This window comes from Acipenser ruthenus, chromosome 22 (assembly GCF_902713425.1).
Source record: "Acipenser ruthenus chromosome 22, fAciRut3.2 maternal haplotype, whole genome shotgun sequence".
Lineage (NCBI taxonomy): Eukaryota > Metazoa > Chordata > Actinopteri > Acipenseriformes > Acipenseridae > Acipenser > Acipenser ruthenus.
The window spans coordinates 18870541-18894543 of NC_081210.1; the positions used below are offsets into that span (position 1 = coordinate 18870541).

Consider the following 24003-nt stretch of genomic DNA (forward strand, 5'->3'; position numbering starts at 1 on the left):
TTGGACAACTAGTAGGCGGGATCCAAACTCGATCCTAACTAAAGGTGACCATCATGGCAGCTTCTGTAGTGAGAAATGTGGGGTCAAATCTGAGGAAAAACCTGAGAGAAATACGCTTACATCTGTGTCAGACATCCGAAGCTAGTCAGGGGGTCAGGTAACTATCAATTAATAACATATGTGGCCGGGTAATGTTAAGGTGTATTATGGGATGAAACAAGTCTATTTTAGATGTAAAAAATATATTTTGAGATGAGTTGTTAACGTATAAATAAAATAACCTAATGCTTCCAATTGTGTGCGAATCGTTAGTGCTAAAACAGTGCAGTATAGTTTCAGTACATGATTATCAACTGCTTCTTACACGCTCAGATACCGACAAGCCAATGCTACAAACACTGTAGTTTCACTTGGTGGTTGCACTGTGCACAGTACATGGAAGCATTTTGGTGGATGTGCATAATTTAAACTGCTTTCCCAATTACCATTCTCTGTAACATAATACATTAAGGTACAAAAAAAGAACATTTTAAATCAAACAATTGAGTAAAATATGTTCCCACCCAACATTCAGGAATGGACTTGTGTTGAAGTACTTTTTGGACAATTGTCCAGTTTGCATCATTATTGCACCTCCTTACAAAAATATAAATATAAATGGATTTAAGGAATTGTGAGCTACCAGATCACCCCAGGCATCCTGCACCGTGTGCAATCACAAAACAATGGGGCAGATTCACGAAGCAAGAGAGTCTGAGGGATACTGCAAAACCTTCATTCTAGGGCCTGTGCAGAGATTTGTTATTTAGTAACATTAACCCTTTATTTTTCTCTGAGACAAACAGGTGTAAATGTTGCACTTGCATAAATTTTAGTAAATATGAAGCACCTATTTTTTAAAGGTCTTGGAGTGCATACCTTGTAACTGTTTGCCTTTTTGTTTTAACAGGAATTTCATTGAACAGCATTATGTGACTTTGAAGAAGGCTAACCCTGAGTTTCCATTCTTAATCAGAGAATGTTCTGGAGTCAAAGCTAAACTATGGGCCAGATATGGTAAGTTGAAAAAAAAATAAAAACACTTTGTAACAATGAGACAACCCTCTCGGGTGGCTATGCCTTGTGCTTCTGCAGCCGTGCACCTTCTCATTTGTTATTGCTTAAGCAAACATGTAGTTTAGGACTGAAATCCGTCATGAAACAGGAACACTGACTGCATCATCATCTGCATGATTCATAGACAATCCAGCCATGTGTAGTCTCACCATTGTTTATGGTTGGTTTGATATACAGTAAATCTAGCATACAGAATGTAAGGAGGGAGTGAGCTGCCTTTCTATTAAGGGACATCGACACTGGGGGCATTGCTTGTTCACAGTAGAGCAAGACATCTAAAGTAGGTTAGGACTATGGGGGTGGGGGTCTTGCAAGAGCATAACTGTCCCAAAGCAGCATCATTGGAAAGCAGTCCACACCTCCTGCCTCCAAGCGACTAAGTTTAGTATTATGTTAATTGTTCTGTTTTGTAGATTTTGGTAAAGAGAGGAGCGTACCCCTGGACAACATGAATGCAGACCAAGTTCTCAAGGCTTTGGAAGCAGCAGTCAATGTCAAACCATGAAGATCCATCACAAAGTGGTTGTAGATGTGGGCTCCTATTATATAGACTTTACTGGAACATAGTTTGTGTCAATGTAATGCATTTGAAATCCCAGTGCATGTTAATAAAATTAAGTCCAATTGTATATGCTGATTATTTTATTTTAAATATCCATAACTATTAAATGCTCAACAGTGCTAATCTAAACTTAGTTTCTCAGTATTTCTTATTTTTTTTAATAATAATAATAAAAATATAGAGGCAACAAATGACAGGAATGCAGTAATTATGCACAATTGATTTTTAGTTGACTTCATGAGAGGACAAAACAGACATTTTTAATATAAGAAGCCTGAACACCTACTGTATGCAATACTCTTTGCCATCTTGTACAAAAAAAAAAAACATGGACAGAATACACATCTCAAAATAGAAAAAAAAATAATGTTGGCATATAAATACTATGAAATACAGTATGATGTTTATAAGAGGATTAAAATGTTTAAAATATTTGAGTAAAATATGACAGTCAATCTCCAGCTGCATGTGAGAGGACTAGGGGTCCAAATAAGGCTTATTCTGTGCTCTTGCATTAATTCAACCGTTCCCTTTCCCTGTAAGCATGGAATTTTTTTTTTTTTTTTTACAAGAAAATACTCCATATTGGAGCATTCATAAAATCCCAATTTTCATTATCACATCATTTCTGTAGCTTACTTACAGTGCAAAGGTAAACTAAGGGATTTTAACACAGTAATGGCAAAAATATCAGTTTGCTGTTGCTTTAAATTAGAAAGCTCTATCCACCCTAGGGTTGAAATCTATAAATAGGAAATGTCATGTTGTAATACGATTAATTGGGTTCCACAACCAACTCAATGTGATTCCTGAGGTGAACTGTAAACATTCTCCTTGGAGCAGACCTCCTCGGTGTGCTGTATTTATACTGCAGGAGTATTAACCTGAAAAGCAAATATTGAAAGACACAATTATACATGAAACATGCAGAATTAGATACCACAAATTTCACCCCAGTGCTAAGTTTGCAGCATTATTTTTGCCACGGTCTATGAAAAATAACATCAGTGTAGGAGTTCTTAAATAAACCCAGTTATTAAAACACTTTGACATTTATTTATAAAATCAGAACTGGAGCAAATGCTTCATGAATATGATTAATGACATCTGATATTATTCAAATTACTGACTTGCTATCTAATCAATGCTATCAGAATAAACCTGTTTTAAATGGGATGTCTTGTGTTGGAGCCCTACCTGGATGTGCTTATGAAGGTAGCGGTCTAATATGTAATTGGCTCGCAGTCGAATCTCCTCATCACTGTTGTACTGAATGGCCTCCAGGGCTGAGATTCCCTTCTCAGTAAACTCATCAGCCACCTGAATATAAAGGGAAGGACAATTCCTTGAGTGAAGCCACAGTGTCAAAATACATTGCTGTGAAATCCAACTTAAGAAGCATTCTATGCCTCAGAGTATTAATAAGATTGCAGTTCCGGTGAATGTTTTTGAATCTTTACTGAACGTATAACCGTGCACATGGGCTTATAGTGGTACTGTACGTGCTGTATTCTGTGAAAGCACAGCTTGGATTCACATACAAGCCCATACGTCCCTACTGCTGAAAATAAGGGTAAATGCAAGGAGAGGGGGCTAAAATGTTTATAAAGCTGCAGTACTTTACACCTGCATGGACATTCTTTTTTGTAAAACCTGTGATGCCTACACGAAGGGCCCATTAAATTTAAGTTTGTTTTGTATTAGGCTATAATGTCAGAAAATGGATTTTAAAACCATGGCTATCACTCATTTTAAGGCTGTGTATATCAGGACTTAATTCCCACCAGTTTATTAATTTATATATTATGTTCTTAAGTGCTCAAATAAACTTGAGAGAGCATCAAGTTTTAAATGTGGGACTGAAAGGCAATTACATGGTCTCAAGACGTTTTGATCATAGACTAAAACAGCCACCAGTGAGTATCACTGATGTAGGTTATGAGAACAAGGTAATGATCCTTACCTGCGGGATGCTTGCCACAATAATGTGGAGCAGTTCCAAACTGAGACGGACTACCTCGGGCTCGGCCATTCTGAGGGTTGCATGGAGTGCAGAGAAGATCTCTTGTTGCTGCAGCTGCTGGCAGTACACAGGCCCTTTCTCTGCAATGTTACACAGCAATCTGAGGACCTAAACCAACATGGCATGAGATTACAGGCACACTGAAAACTCGCCTACGGAATTTACAGCAACAAAATATCCCAAATTCCCTCGTACCATGATATTTATCCCCTTGGAGAAAGGGAGAAGCTGCATGAACACAGGTACCAGGTTCAGGTAGAACACAGCTGAGCAGAATACAGGATCGTCAGCTAGAAAAAAAAGAAGCAAAATATCACTTAATACAGTAGAGGTTTTTGTGAGCTAGTTAGCCAAGCAGGGTGACATAGGCATGGTCAGAGTCAATCCTGATTGCAGTACAAACTCTCGCTTTTACTGACTGACAATCCAGACACATGGGACCTGACCACACAGTGCTGAAGGGGCACTGACGGGTCCGATCACAACAGCCGCTTGTTCTTACCTGTGAGGTTGTTGATGACCCACAGGCTTTCCCGTGCCACAGATGGACGTTGCTGTAAAAAGCCTTGGATGAAAGCACACAGCGCCACCAGCACTCTGCTGTCCCTCATCTGCTCTCTGCAGCTCTCCATCCCATGATTGGCCAGCAGGTTTCCAAGACAACGGAGCACAGGAGAAATCACCTGCCGGGTTTTGTTTATTGAAATGGAGGAAACTAGCTAAGAAGCTGGCAACGTCAAGGTGAAACAAAGCTAAATGCCACCAGAATGGGCTGTCTTTCATGGAACATAAAGTCATGCAAGGCTTTAAGGGGCACCATATCTCTCACCTCTTACCTTTTATAAGCATTACAAATGTTTTACAAGTAATTTACTCTTTTGAACATAGTTCAGTATTCCAGACTATATTTTCACTTTGGTGAAGTCCGTTTAACCTGTCAAAACTCAGTGGATTCCCTGCCTGTGCAACAGAAGAACCCACCCTGAAACTCCCTTTCCTACACAAAAGACAGAAGGAATGAACCTGCAGTGTGGTGGCAGGATAAACAGGCTTCATTCAAATGTTAACGGACCTTCAAGAAAGTTGAAATGCTAGTAAGTGACCTTTTTATACTCCATCGTGGTCTGGCTAATGGAGAAGTTAATTAGCAAAAGTTAATGTCATGTTCATTTTATATGCAGCAATAAAAGGCTTACCAGATCCATTCCCTCTGTTGCGGTGCCTGACGCTACAGCTCCACCTAGTGCTACTAGCAGGGATGTGCACTTTGAAACAGCACCTTGAACCATCAGAAGGTTTGTGTTTGCATTGCTGTGCAAAAGGCAATAAACAAACAGTCACATTCCCTGTGATTAAAAACACAAGAGTTTGATTTCACAAACACCAGGGTTTTGAAGGATAAATGTGTTACCTTGAGATAATGTAGTGCAGACACCAGGCACACTCAATCGCTGCCCCAATCCCAAACTCTGAATCAGACTGCAGCAACCTCAGCAGATGGGACGTTACACCAGACTCTAAGACTGACCTGAGAATCAGAGAGGGTCTAGTTAGGACCAGTGGTGGTGATATTGAAAATGAAACTGTACCTAGTTGAGCATAAATACTGTAATATACTGTCACGGATAGCAGCGCTTTGTTTTTGTTAAATGTTACATTCATACATCTTTGAAAACGAGAGTAATGCATTTTGTGTGCGGATATTCATAAAGCATTAGTGTGCCATTAAATGCATGGGACTGCTAAGTAAATACTGGTACTGGTATGAATGTCTCTGGTTGAAACAAAAACTATAAGGTCTATGCAGTTCAAATAATTGATCAAATAAAACATTCTTGTACCTCCCGAGCCAATTTCTTTCATCACCTGACAGCAGAAAAACAGCACTCAGGTGGGAGGTAAATATTACTCACAATCACAACAGGAGTTGTATGCTACTTACTCTTGGACTGTGAAGTAGTGGTACTGCTCCGTGTAAAGTCAAATAATCAAACTATCATCTGCTTACGGTATAATTTTCTCAGGTGCTTCTTTAGCCTGTAAAAGCTGGGAGAGTGTGTAGCCCACAGCTTCCACCACTGCTGCATGAGGTGACTAGAAATACAGAGTGAATAAGAGACTCAATATCTATAGTGCTCTAGAGCAGTCTGTAAATCATATATCAAAGTTGAATAAATACTGAGGTGTATTACCTGTATACAGGAGGCCAGTGCTGGGACGATGCCCTGTGCCAATAGCTGCTTCCGAACAGCTTCACTCTCTGCAGTCAGGTTCCCCAGAGTGTACAGACACAGCTCCTAAAGAAACAGGCACAATACAAACAGCCATGTGGGTTCATTGATTCGATTGACTTGATTATTTTAATACAAATCAGTGCCCAAGATTCCAGCACTAAAAAATCAAAGCCCAATTCACTTCTTCAGATATTTCTGTACTATTGTATTTATCAGGATTATGCTTCTCTATTGTATAGAATCTCATGAAAGTGCAGTGTCTAATACAAAAGTTATATACTGGCCCGAGTTGAGTTAATAAACAAATTGTACAAAATCAACATAGCCGAATCAGTCAAAGTATATTTCTTAGTATGTTAATCAAGGGACAGCATGCTCACCGTGAACTTTGCACTCTGCCCTGAGAGGTAGGTCAGTAAGTATGGGGTGGCTGGAAGGCAAGCTAGGGCGATGCTGGGCTCGTCTGAGTGTGAGAGTTCATGCAGACAATGTGCAGCTTCCAGCTGCCAAACCGCATTCGAGCCACTGAACAAACCCACCAGCAGATGCATACTGTTCTCCAACCTGCAAATTACAAGAGGAACAAAACAGAGTATCACAAAATAACATCCATCTAAAGGGACTGCACATGCTGGTTTCCCTAGGACAGATGTAAAGAAACAGAGGAAGCTCCACTCAGCCTTTATGGCAGAAAGTGGTGCCAGATTTGGCAGTCACCATTGCACCCCACATTAGTAACGCCTGAGATGGCTTCACTCACTTGACAAAGATGTGCTGTGTCTCTTTATGTCGCAGTGCCCTCCTGAAATCACGCAGAGCATTAACCCTTTCCTCACCGCTCTGCTGGATCCCTCGGAACAGCTGCACAACCTATGGATCCAAATCATAAAGTTAACCCATTCCAAAACTCACAGCAAACATGATACCCCAAGTATTACATTTTTATGCGCCTTGGAGAGATCAGAAATCACTGTTGAAAGCTCATCTAACTTTTTAAATTCTGCATTTATCAAGTTTCACAATTCATACCTGGCTTTTCTATTGGGTGTATGTACTCTCGGTAATTCAGTGACCAACCTCTTTCTTTGACAGCACTTCAGCTGCAATCTCCATTCCTTCATGGTCACCCTCCTCCTGTAGCAATCGTTTACTGACCAGCAGCTGGTCCTTCCTAGCCTTCCTTAGCGCTGGAGAGAAACGTAGCATTATTAAAAGTGAACTGAATAGCATTGGTATCACTGAATCAGACTAAAATCTATTTGACGTGTTTCAAAAGAAACAAAGCTAAAACAATATAGTGCTCCCTGGCTCATTGTTTCACGACTCTGATAACCAGGCAAGTTGAATAGCTCCTGAGGTTTGCGCTCACCTTTCTCATACTCCCTCCTCTTGAATTGAAACTCCTCCAGGTTGCCACATTGAGGATGCACCTTGTGCCGCACAGCTTTTAACCTCCACATCTCCCTGCACAAAAAAAATATTCGAAACCATATATATTGCTTTAAAGGCATACTAATAACTACGACTTTAAATCCTTTTACTAGCATATACACATTACCATACTTTATTTTCATTTATCCTGCCACAGCGAATGTACACAGTTCCCCCCATAACGTTTTGCATGCAATTTTTGTATCTGTCTGTATACGAACCCATATACAGTCGTTATCTATACTGAGTAGAGAACGCAAGATTGAGTTTGAATTGGGTCAAAGTAAGAAAAACAAAATCGCTCCTCTACCTTTTCCCAACTGTATGCAAATAGTTTGGTTTTCTGTAATTTCATGTTCTTCTACCATGGTACTATTTTAGTTTTATATTTATCGATACACGTTATTAACTTCCAGGGAAACAGCATGAAACCTAAATCAGAATCTTTTTTATGTGTTTTTTTTTTCTTGATTTTTATATTTTGCGAACCATTGAAACGTGCTTTTAACACATTGCAAACTGTAGCCATGTTGGCAGTATGTTGCCACCAGTTACCTACAGTACACGTCTTTGTTTCGAGTATGTTCGGGTCAAATGGTCATTGTAGTAGGTTTTTCATACACAGCCTGACAAGTAAAAACCAGTGAATTATATCTTACAACAGCAGCATCACTAGTGCAAATACGATAGCGCTGCTAATTTAATTTACACTTGGAAAACGCTATGACTGAGTGATTGACACAGAGAACAACACATTAAAAAGATACAAACGAGTGTACTCACACAGGTCACTAACAATAAATCTCATTAATATAAATTCATTCAAATATTAATAAACCACATTTTGAGTGAAAGAAACGACTAATAAAACAACAAACAAAAAAAACCCCTGTCAATCCACGGGTCGCAGGTTGATGAGCTAATGAAAAACAGTCTAACGGCAGTGACTGAAAGGCGAGAGGGCCACCTAGTGGTGAAACAATGGAACGTCACGAAGTACAGTCACGTTGGAGATAAATACATACATACATACATACATACATACATACATAATTAATTATTTAATTAATAAAATTAATTAATTAAATAAATAAATAAATAAAAATCTTAACGATTGTTTAAACTAGTATGGGTCACTAAACTTTTAAAATAGTACCAAACCCAGGAAAAAATGTTGAGGCAATATAACGTCAGATCTACAATATATATTTCAGATGTCGTTTATAAAGTATTTTAAATATTTATCAAAATGAACAAAACAATACACTTTTAGTTAAATGATTATTTTATGTTTTCATATTTTACAGATATCTTAGTAATTTTGACATACTGTACTATACAAATGATCTATGTCTACATAATTCAATTCAGAGTCAGTTGAAATTATATTTGCTAAAATACATTATCACAGTAAACAGCAAGTCAATCTAATAATGATGGAGTCATGTGTCTAAAACTGTGATTTTATATATGACTGTGTAACTTTAAAACACCCTACTACACCCCAGGAAATCACTTTAAATACGATGTTACATCTCAGTTGTGTAGTTGGTGTGTAATTGGCAATAACAGTGAAAAAAATAATGTACCGGTAAGAGCATAACATTTCTAACAAATCAAATGTCATACAGACCCAATCTTCACTGTATTTTAATAAAAGGAGATCTTATCCTCAGAAAAGTGTACAGGAAGCCATAATAGTTGTACAGTATCATGTTAGATTTCAATGTGTCAGTTTTTCGGCAAGTATATGGAAAACTACAAAGCAGTATGTAATTCAATGTGTTAACGTAACATTATTCAGCAGGTTTCATTCAACTTTATGAAGCAAAATTAGTTCATTTTATAGGGTGATGCAAAATGTTTGGCCACAGCTGTAGGTGTAAAAGACTGCCAGACAGGCGCCTCTGTATACCCCCAGATGCTGATACAATAACTAAAGAATGTCCGAAGTTTCTACACAATTAGATTAACAGCTCTCTAGGTAGCTGCAAAACTCTAGAATGTGCCGTGCATACAGATATACATAGGCATCTATAATAGAACAGTTCCATAGTTTGAAACACTCCAGAGTACAAGGTTATGTGTATATATATATATATATATATATATATATACACATAACATATATATATATATATACACACACAGACGTGCTCAAATTTGTTGGTACCCCTCCACAAAAAATGAAGAATGCACAATTTTCTCTGAAATAACTTGAAACTGACAAAAGTAATTGGCATCCACCATTGTTTATTCCATATTTAATAGAAATCAGACTTTGCTTTTGATTTTTTATTCAACATAATATTGTAAATAATAAAACAAATGAAAATGGCATGGACAAAAATGATGGGACCGCTAACCTAATATTTTGTTGCACAACCTTTAGAGGCTATCACTACAATCAAACGTTTTCTGTAGCTCTCAGTGAGACTTCTGCACCTGTTAACAGGTAGTTTGGCCCACTCTTCCTGAGCAAACTGCTCCAGCTGTCTCAGGTTTGATGGGTGCCTTCTCCAGACTGCAAGTTTCAGCTCTTTCCATAGATGTTCGATAGGATTCAGATCAGGACTCATAGAAGGCCACTTCAGAATAGTCCAATGTTTTGTTCTTATCCATTCTTGGGTGCTTTTAGCTGTGTGTTTTGGGTCATTATCCTGTTGGAGGACCCATGACCTGAGACTGAGACAGAGCTTTCTGACACTGGGCAGTACGTTTCGCTCCAGAATGCCTTGATAGTCTTGAGATTTCATTGTGCCCTGCACAGATTCAAGGCACCCTGTGCCAGGCGCAGCAAAGCAGCCCCAAAACATAACCAAGCCTCCTCCATGTTTCACTGTAGGTATGGTGTTCTTTTCTTTGAAAGCTTCATTTTTTCGTCTGTGAACATAGAGCTGATGTGACTTGCCAAAAAGCTCCAGTTTTAACTCATCTGTCCAAAGGACATTCTCCCAGAAGGATTGTGGCTTGTCAATATGCATTTTAGCAAATTCCAGTCTGGCTTTTTTATGTTTTTCTGTCAAAAGTGGAATCCTCCTGGGTCTTCTTCCATGGAGCCCACTTTCACTAAAAAAGCGACGGATGGTGCGATCAGAAACTGACGTACCTTCACCTTGGAGTTCAGCTTGTATCTCTTTGGCATTTATCCTTAGTTCTTTTTCTACCATTCGCACTATCCTTCTGTTCACTCTGGGGTCGATTTTCCTCTTGTGGCCGCGCCCAGGGAGGTTGGCTACAGTTCCATGGACCTTAAGCTTCTTAATAATATTCACATCAAGCTGCTTGGAGATGGTCTTGTAGCCTTTACCTTTACCATGCTTGTCGATTATTTTCTTTCTGATCTCCTCAGACAACTCTTTCCTTTGCTTTCTCTGGTCCATGTTCAGTGTGGTGCACACAATGATACCAAACAGCACAGTGACTACTTTTCTCCATTTAAATAGGCTGAATGACTGATTACAAGATTGGAGACATGTGTGATACTAATTAAAGAAACTAATTAGTTTGAAATATCACTTTAATCCAATTATTTATTATCTTTTCTAAGGAGTACCAACAAATGTGTCCAGGCCATTTTAGAATATCTTTGTAGAATAAGCAATAATTCATCTCTTTTCACAGCTTCTTTGCTTTATTCTATGACATACCAAAGGCATGCAAGTATACATGATAAAATAGCTTTTAATTTCATCACTTTTCAGGAGGAATGAAGCATTATTTCAATGAGCTGTAAGGGTACCAACAAATTTGAGCACATCTGTATATATATATATATATATATATATATATATATATATATATATATATATATATACACAGTGCCTTGCAAAAGTATTCAGACCCCTGACCAATTCTCTCATATTACTGAATTACAAATGGTACATTGAAATTTCGTTCGGTTTGATATTTTATTTTAAAACACTGAAACTCAAAATCAATTATTGTACGGTGACATTGGTTTTATGTTGGGAAATATTTTTAAGAAAAATAAAAAACTGAAATATCTTGCTTGCGTAAGTATTCAACCCCTGTGCTGTGGAAGCTCCCAGTTTACACCGATGAAAGAAATTGCCCTAACGAGGACACAATTACCTTACCATTGGCCTCCACCTGTGAACCATTAAAGTTGCTGTCACATTTTCTGGATAAAAACCCCACTGTTGAAGGATCATTGGTCAGGCTGTGAATCTGAAGACCAAAGAGCATTCTACAGAAGTTAGAGATAAAGTAATACAAATGCATAGATTAGGGAAAGGGTACAAAATAATATCCAAGTGTTTGGATATCCCAGTGAGCACAGCTGGATCAATAATCAGGAAGTGGAAGCTGCATCACACCACCCAGGCACTGCCAAGAAAAGGCCGTCCCTCAAAACTCAGTGCTCAAACAAGAAGGAGACTTGTGAGAGAAGCCACAGAGAGGCCAACAATCACTTTGAAGGAGCTACAGAGTTCAGTGGCTGGGAGTGGAGTAATGGTGCATCAGTCAGCCATATCAAGAGCTCTGCATAACACTGGCCCGTATGGGAGGGTGGCAGGAAAGAAGCCGTTACTCAAAAAGTGACCCAGCTGCGATGAGGGAAAAGGTTTTGTGGTCAGATGAGACCAAGATAGAGCTTTTTGGCCAAAACTCAAAGCGCTATGTGTGGCGCAAACCTAACACTGCCTATGCCTCAAGACACACCATCCCTACAGTGAAGTATGGTGGTGGCAGCATCATGCTGTGGGGATGCTTCTCATCAGCAGGGACTGGGCATCTTGTTAAAATTGAAGGAAGAATGGATGGAGCAAAATACAGGGAAATACTGCAAGAGAACCTGCTTCAGTCTGCCAAAAAACTGAAGCTTGGGAGGAAATTTACCTTTCAGTAGGACAATGATCCCAAGCACAAGGCCAAAGCAACATTTGGAGTGGCTCAAGAACAAAAAGGTGAAAGTCCTACAGTGGCCCAGTCAAAGACTTGATCTAAATCCTATTGAGAATCTGTGGCACTATTTGAAAATTGCGGTCCACAAGCGTCATCCAACCAACCTGAACAACCTGGAGCAAATCTGCCAAGAAGAATGGGCCAAAATCACTCTGACACTGTGTGCAAAGCTGGTACATACTTACCCCAAAAGACTTAAAGCTATTATTGCAGCGAAAGGTGGCTCTACCAAATATTAATGTGTGGGAGTTGAATACTTATGCAAGCAAGATATTTCAGTTTTTTTATTTTTCTTAAAAATATTTCCCAACATAAAACCAATGTCACCTTACAATAATTGATTTTGAGTTTCAGTGTTTTAAAATAAAATATCAAACAGAACGAAATTTCAATGTACCATTTGTAATTCAGTAATATGAGAGAATTGGTCAGGGGTCTGAATACTTTTGCAAGGCACTGTGTGTATATATATATATATATATATATATATATATATATACACATAACCTTGTACTCTGGAGTGTTTCAAACTATGGAACTGTTCTATTATAGATGCCTATGTATATCTGTATGCACGGCACATTCTAGAGTTTTGCAGCTACCTAGAGAGCTGTTAATCTAATTGTGTAGAAACTTCGGACATTCTTTAGTTATTGTTTCAGCATCTGGGGGTATACAGAGGCGCCTGTCTGGCAGTCTTTTACACCTACAGCTGTGGCCAAACATTTTGCATCACCCTATAAAATGAACTAATTTTGCTTCATAAAGTTGAATGAAACCTGCTGAATAATGTTACGTTAACACATTGAATTACATACTGCTTTGTAGTTTTCGGTGTTTTAAAATAAAATATCAAACAGAACGAAATTTCAATGTACCATTTGTAATTCAGTAATATGAGAGAATTGGTCAGGGGTCTGAATACTTTTGCAAGGCACTGTATATACACCATACACTATTTCCAAGCAATTTGAAATTTGGGCCCAAAGATGGTTCATGCTTTATTGCTTTAGCCCGAAAGCTGATCCTACTGAAAAAAAGCAACCGACAAGAGTGTACTTGTTAGCAGATTTAACATTCAACCAAACAAACAGCAGCAATTTTAAACAAACAACAACAGAAATGATGTCTGCTAAACTGGAGCTAAACCTTTATTTCCTTGTACACAAATATAACAAAGAGTTTAAAATATACATTGTCATTTACTTCACAAGCTTGTAAGAAACCTACAAAAAGCACAAGCCGGAACAGAAAACGTTAGAACAAATAGAAAGAATCTTGTCAAGTTTTTTTTTTGTTGTTTTTTTTTTATACAAAAAATATATAAATATATATACAGGAGCATCTGTGGACGGGGCTTCTTTTCCCTTCAGCTCCATTGCGATTAAATTTTTCCAAACCTGAAGTCCATCTTATCTGACGTAAAGCAAACTTCCACCTTTAATACAAAAAAAACAAAACAGAAAAAGCCACTACATTAATATTGAAATCTGCATTTCCAGCTAATTAGAGTACTTCCATGAGCTTAATAGCACCTACAAAACACTGATAAATCACAGACTTGCATATAAAATGACACATTGAGGATGCAAATAAGTGTACACACAGGTCACAAACAGGGAGTCTTCTCATTGTAAAATAGTTTTTTTTTTTGTCTTTTGCTGCAGAGGGGACTTTTCCTATTAACCATTAATAGCTGACACATCTGAAACCACAGTTTAATGTTCTTCCCATACGTACCTGCGGTTTACTGGGACAGTGTCAATTTACTCTTCTTTTTTTTCTATAATACAAACAAACAGTTATTCTGCTTACATAAGTCGTACGCAATACAAAACTGTTTATACAAACCCATGCCAACTTTTCCTATTTATTAACTCAACAGGGATGGTCAACAAACAGGTGCTGGACACAATATGTGTGGCTTGTTCATCCCCACCAAATATGTATTATATATAAAAATAAAAAAAACACACTATTTGTATCTGTTGCCTGGCAGGAAATTTGGAGGGATGGACAGCACACAGCTTAATATTTCCTCTGAAAGGGACACACTGTCCAGTAGGACAGTGCGCTGGGGGACTTCTATAGCTGCGGACTCCAATTGTGAGATGTTGAAGGAGTTGCTAGTAATTTAAACTACACTAAGGGGACAGTGAAATGGATACCACATATATTTATGGCTCGGACAATAGATTTTACAAGACTACCTGAATATCTTAAATCTAACGAGCCATAAAACTCACAACACAGTTATGCCAAGGCAGGGATCCTTCGCTCCTTACCTTTGCTGACTGAGACTGTGTTAGTACGGGGCTATTACCAGCCGAGCGGGGTGTGCCCAAACTGAACCCACGAGCAGGCCGGAAAGGGGTATTCTTAAATTTTTTCTTCTTCTTGTCTTTCATTGACTTCTTTTCTACAATTTCCAAAAAAAATAAATAAATAAATAATAACCACCACAACTGAAAAATAGGGCTGTTCACAAGTAGGGGTGTAGCAGTTGTTTTCAGTTTTTAGATTAATTACTGTTTAAAATAACCAATCAAAGTTAAAAGACGAACCCTAAATAGTGTAAACCAGCAAGTGCCCCAGTAATTTCACCCAGTAGTAAAGAGTAATGGTCTCTTGACGATAGGAAGACGGACTGTTCTGATTGTACACTTACTTTTCTCCCGCTTTTCTCCCTTTACTGAAATAGGGCTTGGCTTTGTAGCCAGCTTTGACTTCTTCTCTTTCTTCTTTTCTTTCTTTGTCCCTGCAGCAGCAGTGCCAGCAGGTCGTTTTCTCCTCTCCTCAGATGAAGACTGCTCCGATTCGGTCATCCCTGACGCTCTCTTTCCTCCAGTGTTTTTTTGTTTCTTTCCTCCAGTGGTTTTTTGTGTCTTTCCTCCAGTGATTTTGATGGCCGTAGTGGCTTCCTCATCCTCAGCATCGCTGTCAGAGGGCTCTGGTGACTCGCTGTCCGCAATGGAAAGCAGCTGCTGGATCGTCTTCCCCACGGCAGTCTCTTTAGTCCTGCCCCCAGTAGGTTTGGGACTCCTAGGTGCTGCCTTGGCTTTTGTTTTCCTCTCAGCTTTCACTGCCAGTGCTCCTTTCTCTGCTCCCTTTTGGCTTGTCTTCTGTGCCAATGGGTTTACAGTTAAAGTTGGCTTTGTCGCGGCTTCTTCCTCAGAAGAGTCACTGTCTGCGAGAAACAATTTTGCAACACATGAAAAAAAAAGAAAATCAAGACATATCAACTATCAAGCTTTTCAATATAAGATACATTTCCCTGTACACAAATAGAATATAAAAAACCCCAGTAAAGCACAAGACACAATTACTACAAAGAGAGGTTACATTTCAATGCAAGGCATTTCATTATCATAGGAATAAGACAATGTTAGCAGTAAAAAAAAACTTGGAGGTAGGAGATGAGCATTTATTCTTCCGCAGACGATTTCCCTCTCAATCCAATTCTAAATTATTGCACCAATAAAGATGACTAAAGCCTCTATACCTTGTTGTGGCAGACTGGCTGGGCGGTGACATCAGGCAGAGGCAGGAACTAAAAATACTGACACCAATACTGCAGATTTCAAATTAATAAAGACGCGGCATGCCGTTTTATTTTTACATAACAAAAATAAATAAAAGGTTTAAACAAAAAACTCTTGCTCACAGAGCAAAATAAAAGGTTTAAACAAAACAAATCTCGAACACAAAATAACACGATCAGGCTGGGCAATAGCCTTCACTGATCCTGGGAGTTATTCTGTTTTGTTTCGTCTTTGCTCGCTGCTTGCTCTCTCCTCTCTAACACCCACCCCGAGGGTAGAGAGCTGCAGGCTTTTATGCAGGTGATCATCTCCCGATTTAGCAACAAATTAATCACTTAATTAATTCGGGAGATGGCCACCTTCTGCACGAGGTTTTTATAATAGTGGATGGGACTTCCGATCCACACTACCAAACAGTATGAAAAACAACCGGCTACGCCATCACTAAACAAAACAATAACAAAACATACGGCGCTCGCTGTCATTTACACACAATAACTAAATCATAAACAAATACAAAACAACACAGGGGCGGAGGGGCAAACCCCGTTCTATAAATAAATAATACGTACAGGGCTGCTCGCCCTGTTACACTTGTATATTCCTACGCTGAATAATTAGTATAATAATCTAAAGTCAGAGAACCTATGGAGGGTTTGTAGACCGGCGATGTTAAACACTTTTGTCCAATTACCTGAGTCACTGTCCTCCTCCTGTGGTTGGCTCTTCCATGCAGGGGTTACCTTCTCCTTTTTCTGATTGGTGTTTGCAGGAGTTTTCACTGAAACAAACAGTTAGCAGTGTGGTCCAAATTAGAAAATCACTGTTTTCATTTTCATGTCACTGTCAGAGTGGGCCTCATTAATTCTGGTCTTTACATCCAAATAGAATTTTCACCCTTTTAAAGCCAAGAATAAAAAAAAAACAACATTGTAAAACACAGTCTAACTTTTCAGAATAAGGCCTTTTGTATTTATTGAAAGAAGGAAATTTAAGAACAAGCCTTTTTTAGTGAGGGGTGAGAAGCAGTTTTCCCCACGCTGCAATGTTTCAGTGTACCTGTAGGCGTGCGAGCCGGCTCTCTGCACTTCTCCAGATCCGTGTCACTGCTGTCGCTCTCAGAGCTGTACTCCCCTGCTGGAGTCTCCGCTGGCCTCACGGGAGTCTTGTTCCTGCTCCATGCAGGCGTCACTGTGCCGGGTTTCAGGGGGGATGGGTTCACTGAACACTTATTCTGCTGCAGTACTTTGGCAACCAGTGCTTGAAGGGTCTAAACACGTATTTCATTAGTACTAGAACTATAATCAATAAAAAACAAAGTCCACAAAATCTTTACCATAAATATAACATGCAAAAACAATAGTTCCACTCACTGACCCCCCCATTTAATATTACAAGTAGAACTTATTTTATTTTAGTATCATTTATTCCCCCCTCAGTAATTCCACTTAATATAATATACCAATGTTCATACTCAGGATAGAACGACCACTACACCAGGGGGTCCAGAGTATAAAGGGTTACATTGGCTCAACGTACAACCATCTTTTGGACAGTTTACAGGCAGTACCCCACTGTAGTATGGTGTATGCATACTTTAACATGACGGGAAAACCAAAAGAGCAACTGTCCTAGTTGGAGTATTCACCAGAGCAGGGCCATTGCTATAGGCTGTCTTCTATACCTGTGCTGGGTCTTCGTCGCTGGAATCCTCAGTGCTCTCACTCTCACAAGCCTTTGTCTTGGAAACCGTGGGCACAGCTAACTGCTTCGGGGTAGCTTCTGGAGAAAAAGAAAACAGAGCTTCATTGGGTCAAACGTCTTTTACCGCGCATCTGTGGTACGGCAGAAACTTAAGCTATTGTTAGATGTAGTGTATTTTTTTTCAGATATATACATTTCATACTAAACAAGTGTATGTATTTCTGTATAGCAAGGGCAATATAAACTGGCTATCACTGTAATGGAATTCCAGACTGTATTGGTACAGTACCAGGTTTCTGCTGAAGCTTTACTACTGGTGTGACTGGCGTGCGCTCCTCCTCCTCGCTCTCTGATGAATCGCTGCTCTCATCCTCTTCCTTTCCAATCCCTGCCTTGGGGGTTACTTTGGCCTGGCTGGGTGTGGTCTTTGCAGGCTGGGCCAGAGCTGAAACCTTCCCTGGGGTTGGCTTTGCTGCCCCTGGCTTTGCAGGAGTGCCCTTGGCGAGTGTTTTCAAAGGAGTTTTAGAAACAGGGGTGGTTGCCTTTACAACAGATGCTTTCTGTGAATAAGAAGTTTACATTATACATTACGAACCACAGTCAACCATTTAGGAATCAACACCTGGCTGACATAATGTAATACTCTCCACTACTTCAAAACCTCATTTACTCACCAACCAGTTGCATTCCCAAATGACCGACATGCTTTTTTACTCAAGCAAGCAAGACCGTTCCCTAGTCTCTACCCCAATATCCTGGTTTATACTGAAGACTCGTAGCAACTACCTGAACACACTATAGCACAATCAAAATACATGTGCTCCTTCACAAACCTAAAGGACATAGAGTTCATGACAATGAAATCTTACCTGCATTACAATTCTTATGCAAGACCCCCATATCACAGTTAACATATGTTTTTTTGCATACCAGTTAGTGAGAAGGAGTTGTACTTGAGTTTCCAGGTCATATTGAATGGCAATGAGACACAGGTAAGGTTTATGAATTGCTTAATCATTGAATATGTTTTAAAGGCTTTAACACCCACCCAAGCACTCCCATGCTCATACCTCTTTATATAAAGAGTCTTTGTACCTGAAGAGGTTTCTTTGGGGTTTCCTCCTCCTCCTCACTGGAGTCATCACTGTCGCTGTCGGACTCAAAAGCCGCAGGTTTGGATGCAGCAGCAGATCCCCTTTGTTTTACATGAGATTCTGGAGTCGCTGCAATAATCTTGAGAGCTAAAGGGGGAATCAGTGAGGTCTATTAGGCTGCGTTATTACAGTTATTACGAGTAGCAGTAATAAGTAGCTTACTAGGTAAAAAAAAGCTGCTTTCAGGTCATTTATGTTTGTACTGTCATTTGCAGGTCAAACGTCCATTCAAAGTTTCATGAAATCTGAGGCAACTGGTTCTTAAACATTAGCCCCCATAAGCTCAAACAATCACAAGCCAGAACTGATTAATAAAAAACAGCCAATCAATACTTTGCATCGACCAAAGCAACCAATCCTGTACCTGCAACTGCCGAGTCAGCCAATCAGACACAGCATCTTTCAACAACAACAAAGAGAGACGCAGACAGTTCGGCTCCTGTCACGGTCAACTATCACACGGTAGAGCCATCATCGACGGGCACTATCGCTTAATTAGATCCAAGCCTACAAATAATAAAACAGAATGTATACCTGGCTTCAGGGGAGTTTTGACAGCACAGGGCTTCTCCTCCTCCTCCTCACTCTCTGAAGAGCCACTGCTGTCACTCTCTGAACTCTCCTTCTTCCCCGCTGCAACTGTCTTTGGGCTGGCTTTGACCTGGTTTGAAGCTGGCTTGGGGGATTTGCCTGGGGCTGGAGAAGAAGCCTTCCCCAAAATATGTATTTTATTGACTTGCTTCGCTGGTGTTCCTGCCAGTGAATTTGCTATTGGCACCATGACTGCTGCCTGCAACAGAAACCAAGCTTGCAGTTAATATAGTGAGATACAAGAACTGGGATACTGTGGAAACCTGGATGACCAAGCACAGCAACTTCCAAACAGATCACAGTGTGGATTGCAAAGTTGCAACACTAACCTAACTCGCAGTCAACTGATCGGCAGACTTGTAGCAAATAACTGCATAGCAAACAAACTTCAATGACTATGGATCACCATGAAAAAAAAGTATGTTTACCATATGGAAGTTGGCCAGATAATTAATTTTTTTAGAGAGCAACATGGTCAATTGAGTCAGTAGAACATCCTCAAGATGCACTCCACTCTGGGATTTCAAATCAAGTACCTGATGAATTAACTCTAACAACCTTTCAGAAATCCATCTTCTTTTCTCTTATTATAAGTAGCAATATAAAATCCCTGGTCCCCCTTTTGTTATGTTATACATACAGGTCAGGAACACCAGACTGGCTGAAACCTTGCAGACAGACTGTTACTCGCCTGTGCAGGTGGCTGCTCCTCCTCACTCTCTGAAGACTCACTGCTGTCGCTCTCGGAGCTCTCCTGTCCCTTCTTCTTCCCCACTGCAGCAGTCTTTGGCGTGGCCGTGGCCTGGCTTGGAGCTGGCTTGGTGGATCTCCCTGGGGCTAAAGAAGAAACTTTTCCCGGGGCAGCCTTTGCATCAACTTGCTTCCCAGTTAGTCCAGACACTTGATTTGCCTTTGACTTGATGAAGGATTTCTACAACATAAACCAAGTGAATATGGCTTCAAATGACAATATAATGGAGTACAAAAAACAGGAATATTCTTCTTGGTTTTAAACAGGTTCCTTCAAGATCAGGAAGACATCGACAGATTTTGGGAGGTAGCAAAAAATCTAGCTATCAGAACAAGATTATTTAATATTATCATTTATTGGATTATAAATACAATGAAGGCACTAAGTATTACTTAAGATAACTTAGTTACACAAATCAGCCAGACTATTGTACAACAGAACGCTGGTCAAATGCTGAAGTAATTCAAAACTACCCGTGAAACACTATGCCAACATGTCTGGACTTAAAATATCTTCTCTTGTTAAGTGGTTAAAGAAAAGGGCTTGTAACCAGGAGGTCCCCGGTTCAAATCCTACCTCAGTCACTGACTCATTGTGTGACCCTGAGCAAGTCACTTAACCTCCTTGTGCTCTGTCTTTCGGGTGAGACGTAATTGTAAGTGACTCTGCAGCTGATGCATAGTTCACACACCCTAGTCTCTGTAAGTCGCCTTGGATAAAGGCGTCTGCTAAATAAACAAATAATAATACTCACAGGTTTGCCACACAGTTGCTATGGTAACCCTTACATGATGAGTTTACTTTTAAATGCTGCACAGCATTATCTTGAAAAATGAAATAAAAAATGCATGTTCAATTTGAACCACATAGTGAATGACAACGCGAAAAAGGCAACATACTGGATCGTTATGGTCTTTCCAATTTGTGAAATTAAATGGAATGAACAAAAATAAAATAAACATAAATCTTTTATTATTATTTTTTTTTTTTTGAAAATGTACTGATAAAAAAGTAGGTATTAACATTTAACAGGTTACAATTTCTTTACCGTTCTTACGCGCTGTAGATTTCAAAACCACTAACCAAACTGATTGTATTCAACAGTTAATACCAGAACATTGTAAAAATGTCACTGACAATGCTCACAGTGGAAAATATAAAACAATAGTCAAAGCATTCCCACCACATTTAGTAATTCTGACATTCCAGATCAGGCGTCTGCAACGATGGGGCAACATCATACAAATATGAAACCACTGCAGCCATTTCCCAGTGTGAATTATTCTCGAAATGCAATTACAAACACGTGTAATTATGTTATTACCGGGGCAGCTTTTTTCCCTGGTTCTTCCTCTGAAGAGTCTGAGTCCGAGTCTTCATCGCTGCTGCTCTGAAGTATCTTTTCCAAGACAGCAGGGCCTGGAGACTTCCCTACTGCTTTACTGTCTGACAGAGCAATGAAAAACAGCTCAAAATATATTCCTGTGCCATCAGTTTTGATCAAACAATACAGCAGCAACTGAAAACACTCTAACAAAAACATGTCACAGTGGAAAACAAATTGAAAATGTATATTATATGTACATTTAAAATATGCAGGTGAAAAACCTTTTACACCGACTTCCAAGATTTCTATATTGGGAAAACATTTCCGGCAGGACCCTATGACCCTTAAAGGCCTGCAACATGGTGTATATACAATTTGTATGAGTAGTAGACAATTTGGGTATCACTAATTTGCTGTAGGGTTCCAACTAGAAATGTGCCATTTGCTAAAGGTGTAGACTTAATCACAGCTCAGCATCACTCCAGTGGTCTTGTTGCATAGACCATGGATCCCACAGCACAGGTACCAGGATGCAGCACTTTAAAAGAGGTGAGAAAACTGAACACTCCCTAATGTATATTGCACGCAAGGCAAAACAAATATGAAATTGCCTGTTTGCTCCATAATTTTTGTTACTCTTATAATATTTTATAGAACACACCAAAACGCTGTCATATTTTCAATATCAGAAGGTAACAACCTGCAATATAGATCTTGTAAAGCTGTATGGGGCATTGCGCTTTGTGATTTTCAGACAGAATTCAGGCTGCTTCAGTCTTCATGGTAACAGTAAAGATCAGGAAGCAGTCTGTGAGTTACCCTTTGCCTGAGTTTTGCTTGCATCCTCCTGGTCAGAGCACTCACTGCTGCTGGCAGGATCGGATAGGCGAGGCTTCTTGCGCGGAGAAACACTATTAACCTGGTTTAACTTTCTCTTCCTCAAATGTTCCGGGGCTCTAGAATGTAAAAAAAACACACAGTTTATATTGAAACACCACGAAACAGGGATAAGAAACACCTGCTAACACAGCATCCACCATCAGCTGTCAAGTCTGTTAGATATGACTGACACCGACATGCAACAGGGAGATGCAACTTTTATATATTACACAATGAACAACACAATTTGCATAACAAATAAGTCATGTTAGGTACATTGCACACTGTGCGTGCTTTATGTTAGGTGTTAATAATTTGGCCTACAACCCCTACACACAGCAATACCTTAACAGCTATCAAGTTCATATATTTATCTTTGCATTTGCAAATGTATTCTGTTGATAATAGACTAGATTAACGTTGATCTTTATTGACGTTTTAAAGCGCTGAAGCTATTCTGCTGCTAAGCTGATTCACAAAAACGTCACTGTGATCCAGTGCGGTGTTGCTAGGGGGGTTGTTTCAGCGGTTTGAACACCCCCACCCACCCGTTATCTTCTTAGTGGCGTTAAAAAAATCTGCATCAACTGTGCCTTGCTTTAGTTGCCTTACTTTGCCCAGTAAGAGTAGATGTCTTGCAGGGAAGCCTCCTGCGTAGGTACAGCCTTCTGTAACAAATTAAAACCGCAAGAAGTCAGTCATTTCAAACAGAAACCTACTTACAGGTGTGCAGGGATGTGGGTTACAAAATAGCGGCTGATCCACATGGACACAGAAACTGCGTGTTATATTGGGTTCATCATAGTTCATGGACCGTTTCACCTGTCCCTTTTTAAAAACATTTCTTTTTTTGTTTATAAAGGCAAGCATTGTTACTAGTTGTTCAACTTCATTTTCCGTGCAGAATTTTCTAGAATATTCACTTTTTTTTATAAAACGAAATATGTGCACAATGCAGCAACAGTTTATTAATAATCGAATATCAATCAATACATAATATTACCTGCCCAACGTGCAGTTTGAGTTCTTTAGCTGCTTTCTGGTACCCATTTTCATTAAGATGCTGATAAATCAAACGCAATAATTCGTTTCCAGAAGGGTCCCTATCTTTAACAGACATCACGTACGGTTACAACTAATCCTAATTATTTAATTAAAGTTGTTTCTACTGTATCGTTCTCCCCTGCCCTTAAAATCTAATTCATTTATCTCTTCCGTATAACGGAAGCTTTTCCGGCTTCCCTTCAATATGCACTCTGGGAAATGCAGTTTTATTTTCTATCACAGTTTCAACTTTGTTTACTTCTGCTGACCACGGTGGGAGTTATTTAATGCTAATCAATCCACTTCGAACAAATACAACTTGCGTCTGATATGTTTCCCCCCCTGCAAAACGCTGACGCAGTAATCATTTCAGTATAATCTCTCCGTGTCTTGACTGCCAGTATCTGCGGGGCAGCTTGGATTGCTTTAATTAAGAAAACCACTGCTTGCAGGAGGTCTGATAAGTAAATGTCGAAATAGACGGCCACCACTGCTGATAGAAAACGAAACGTGGTCTTTGTCCAGTAGGCAGTAATATCCAAGTAAACACACACTCATATATATATATATATATATATATATATATATATATATATATATATATATTAACGACTGTGGTAATAAACTTTAACACATGTACTGTAACTTGACATCTGCTTTAAGTGCTCTTTAAAATAAACAAACTGGCAATAAAGGGAACACTGCTTTACAATAAA

The 24003-nt window shown here is 39.3% G+C and overlaps 3 protein-coding genes across 7 annotated transcripts; 1 reads left to right on the forward strand and 2 right to left on the reverse strand.

The window, feature by feature from the left end:
* Positions 1 to 1745, forward strand: LOC117431283 (NADH dehydrogenase [ubiquinone] 1 alpha subcomplex subunit 2-like). Its single transcript, XM_034052060.2, has 3 exons — positions 1 to 157; positions 950 to 1056; positions 1530 to 1745. Exons 1-3 carry the CDS (start codon positions 54 to 56, stop codon positions 1619 to 1621), a joined length of 303 nt encoding a protein of 100 aa, XP_033907951.1. The 5' UTR covers positions 1 to 53; the 3' UTR covers positions 1622 to 1745.
* Positions 1746 to 1886: 141 nt separating this feature from the next.
* On the reverse strand, positions 1887 to 8325 carry tmco6 (transmembrane and coiled-coil domains 6). 3 transcript variants are annotated; one of them, XM_034052059.3, is made up of 14 exons: positions 8150 to 8323; positions 7305 to 7399; positions 7013 to 7122; positions 6696 to 6805; positions 6316 to 6499; positions 5894 to 5998; positions 5710 to 5795; positions 5113 to 5229; positions 4898 to 5012; positions 4204 to 4384; positions 3897 to 3991; positions 3642 to 3809; positions 2876 to 2998; positions 1887 to 2562 (listed from the first exon to the last, which is right to left on the reverse strand). In XM_034052059.3, the coding sequence occupies exons 2-14, from the start codon at positions 7393 to 7395 to the stop codon at positions 2542 to 2544; spliced, it is 1506 nt and encodes a 501-aa protein (XP_033907950.1). In that variant the 5' UTR covers positions 7396 to 7399; positions 8150 to 8323; the 3' UTR covers positions 1887 to 2541. The 3 variants fall into 3 exon arrangements, 2 of the variants coding, with proteins under 2 accessions (XP_033907950.1, XP_058852053.1); XM_058996070.1 differs by lacking the exon at positions 8150 to 8323 and adding an exon at positions 7677 to 7798; XR_009308142.1 differs by lacking the exon at positions 1887 to 2562 and having other exon boundaries at positions 3642 to 3781; positions 8150 to 8325.
* Positions 8326 to 13418: 5093 nt separating this feature from the next.
* On the reverse strand, positions 13419 to 23680 carry LOC117431383 (nucleolar and coiled-body phosphoprotein 1-like). Of its 3 annotated transcripts, XM_034908468.2 has the most exons (15): positions 23247 to 23643; positions 22856 to 22911; positions 22184 to 22320; positions 21362 to 21483; positions 19978 to 20217; positions 19230 to 19485; positions 18637 to 18782; positions 17831 to 18101; positions 17522 to 17619; positions 16897 to 17107; positions 16532 to 16618; positions 14964 to 15482; positions 14581 to 14714; positions 14036 to 14078; positions 13419 to 13733 (listed from the first exon to the last, which is right to left on the reverse strand). In XM_034908468.2, exons 1-14 carry the CDS (start codon positions 23361 to 23363, stop codon positions 14043 to 14045), a joined length of 2430 nt encoding a protein of 809 aa, XP_034764359.2. In that variant the 5' UTR covers positions 23364 to 23643; the 3' UTR covers positions 13419 to 13733; positions 14036 to 14042. The 3 variants fall into 3 exon arrangements, with proteins under 3 accessions (XP_034764359.2, XP_058852054.1, XP_034764358.2); XM_058996071.1 differs by lacking the exon at positions 14036 to 14078 and having other exon boundaries at positions 19230 to 19481; positions 19974 to 20217; positions 23247 to 23680; XM_034908467.2 differs by lacking the exon at positions 14036 to 14078 and having other exon boundaries at positions 23247 to 23677.
* Between the last annotated feature and the right edge of the window lie 323 nt (positions 23681 to 24003).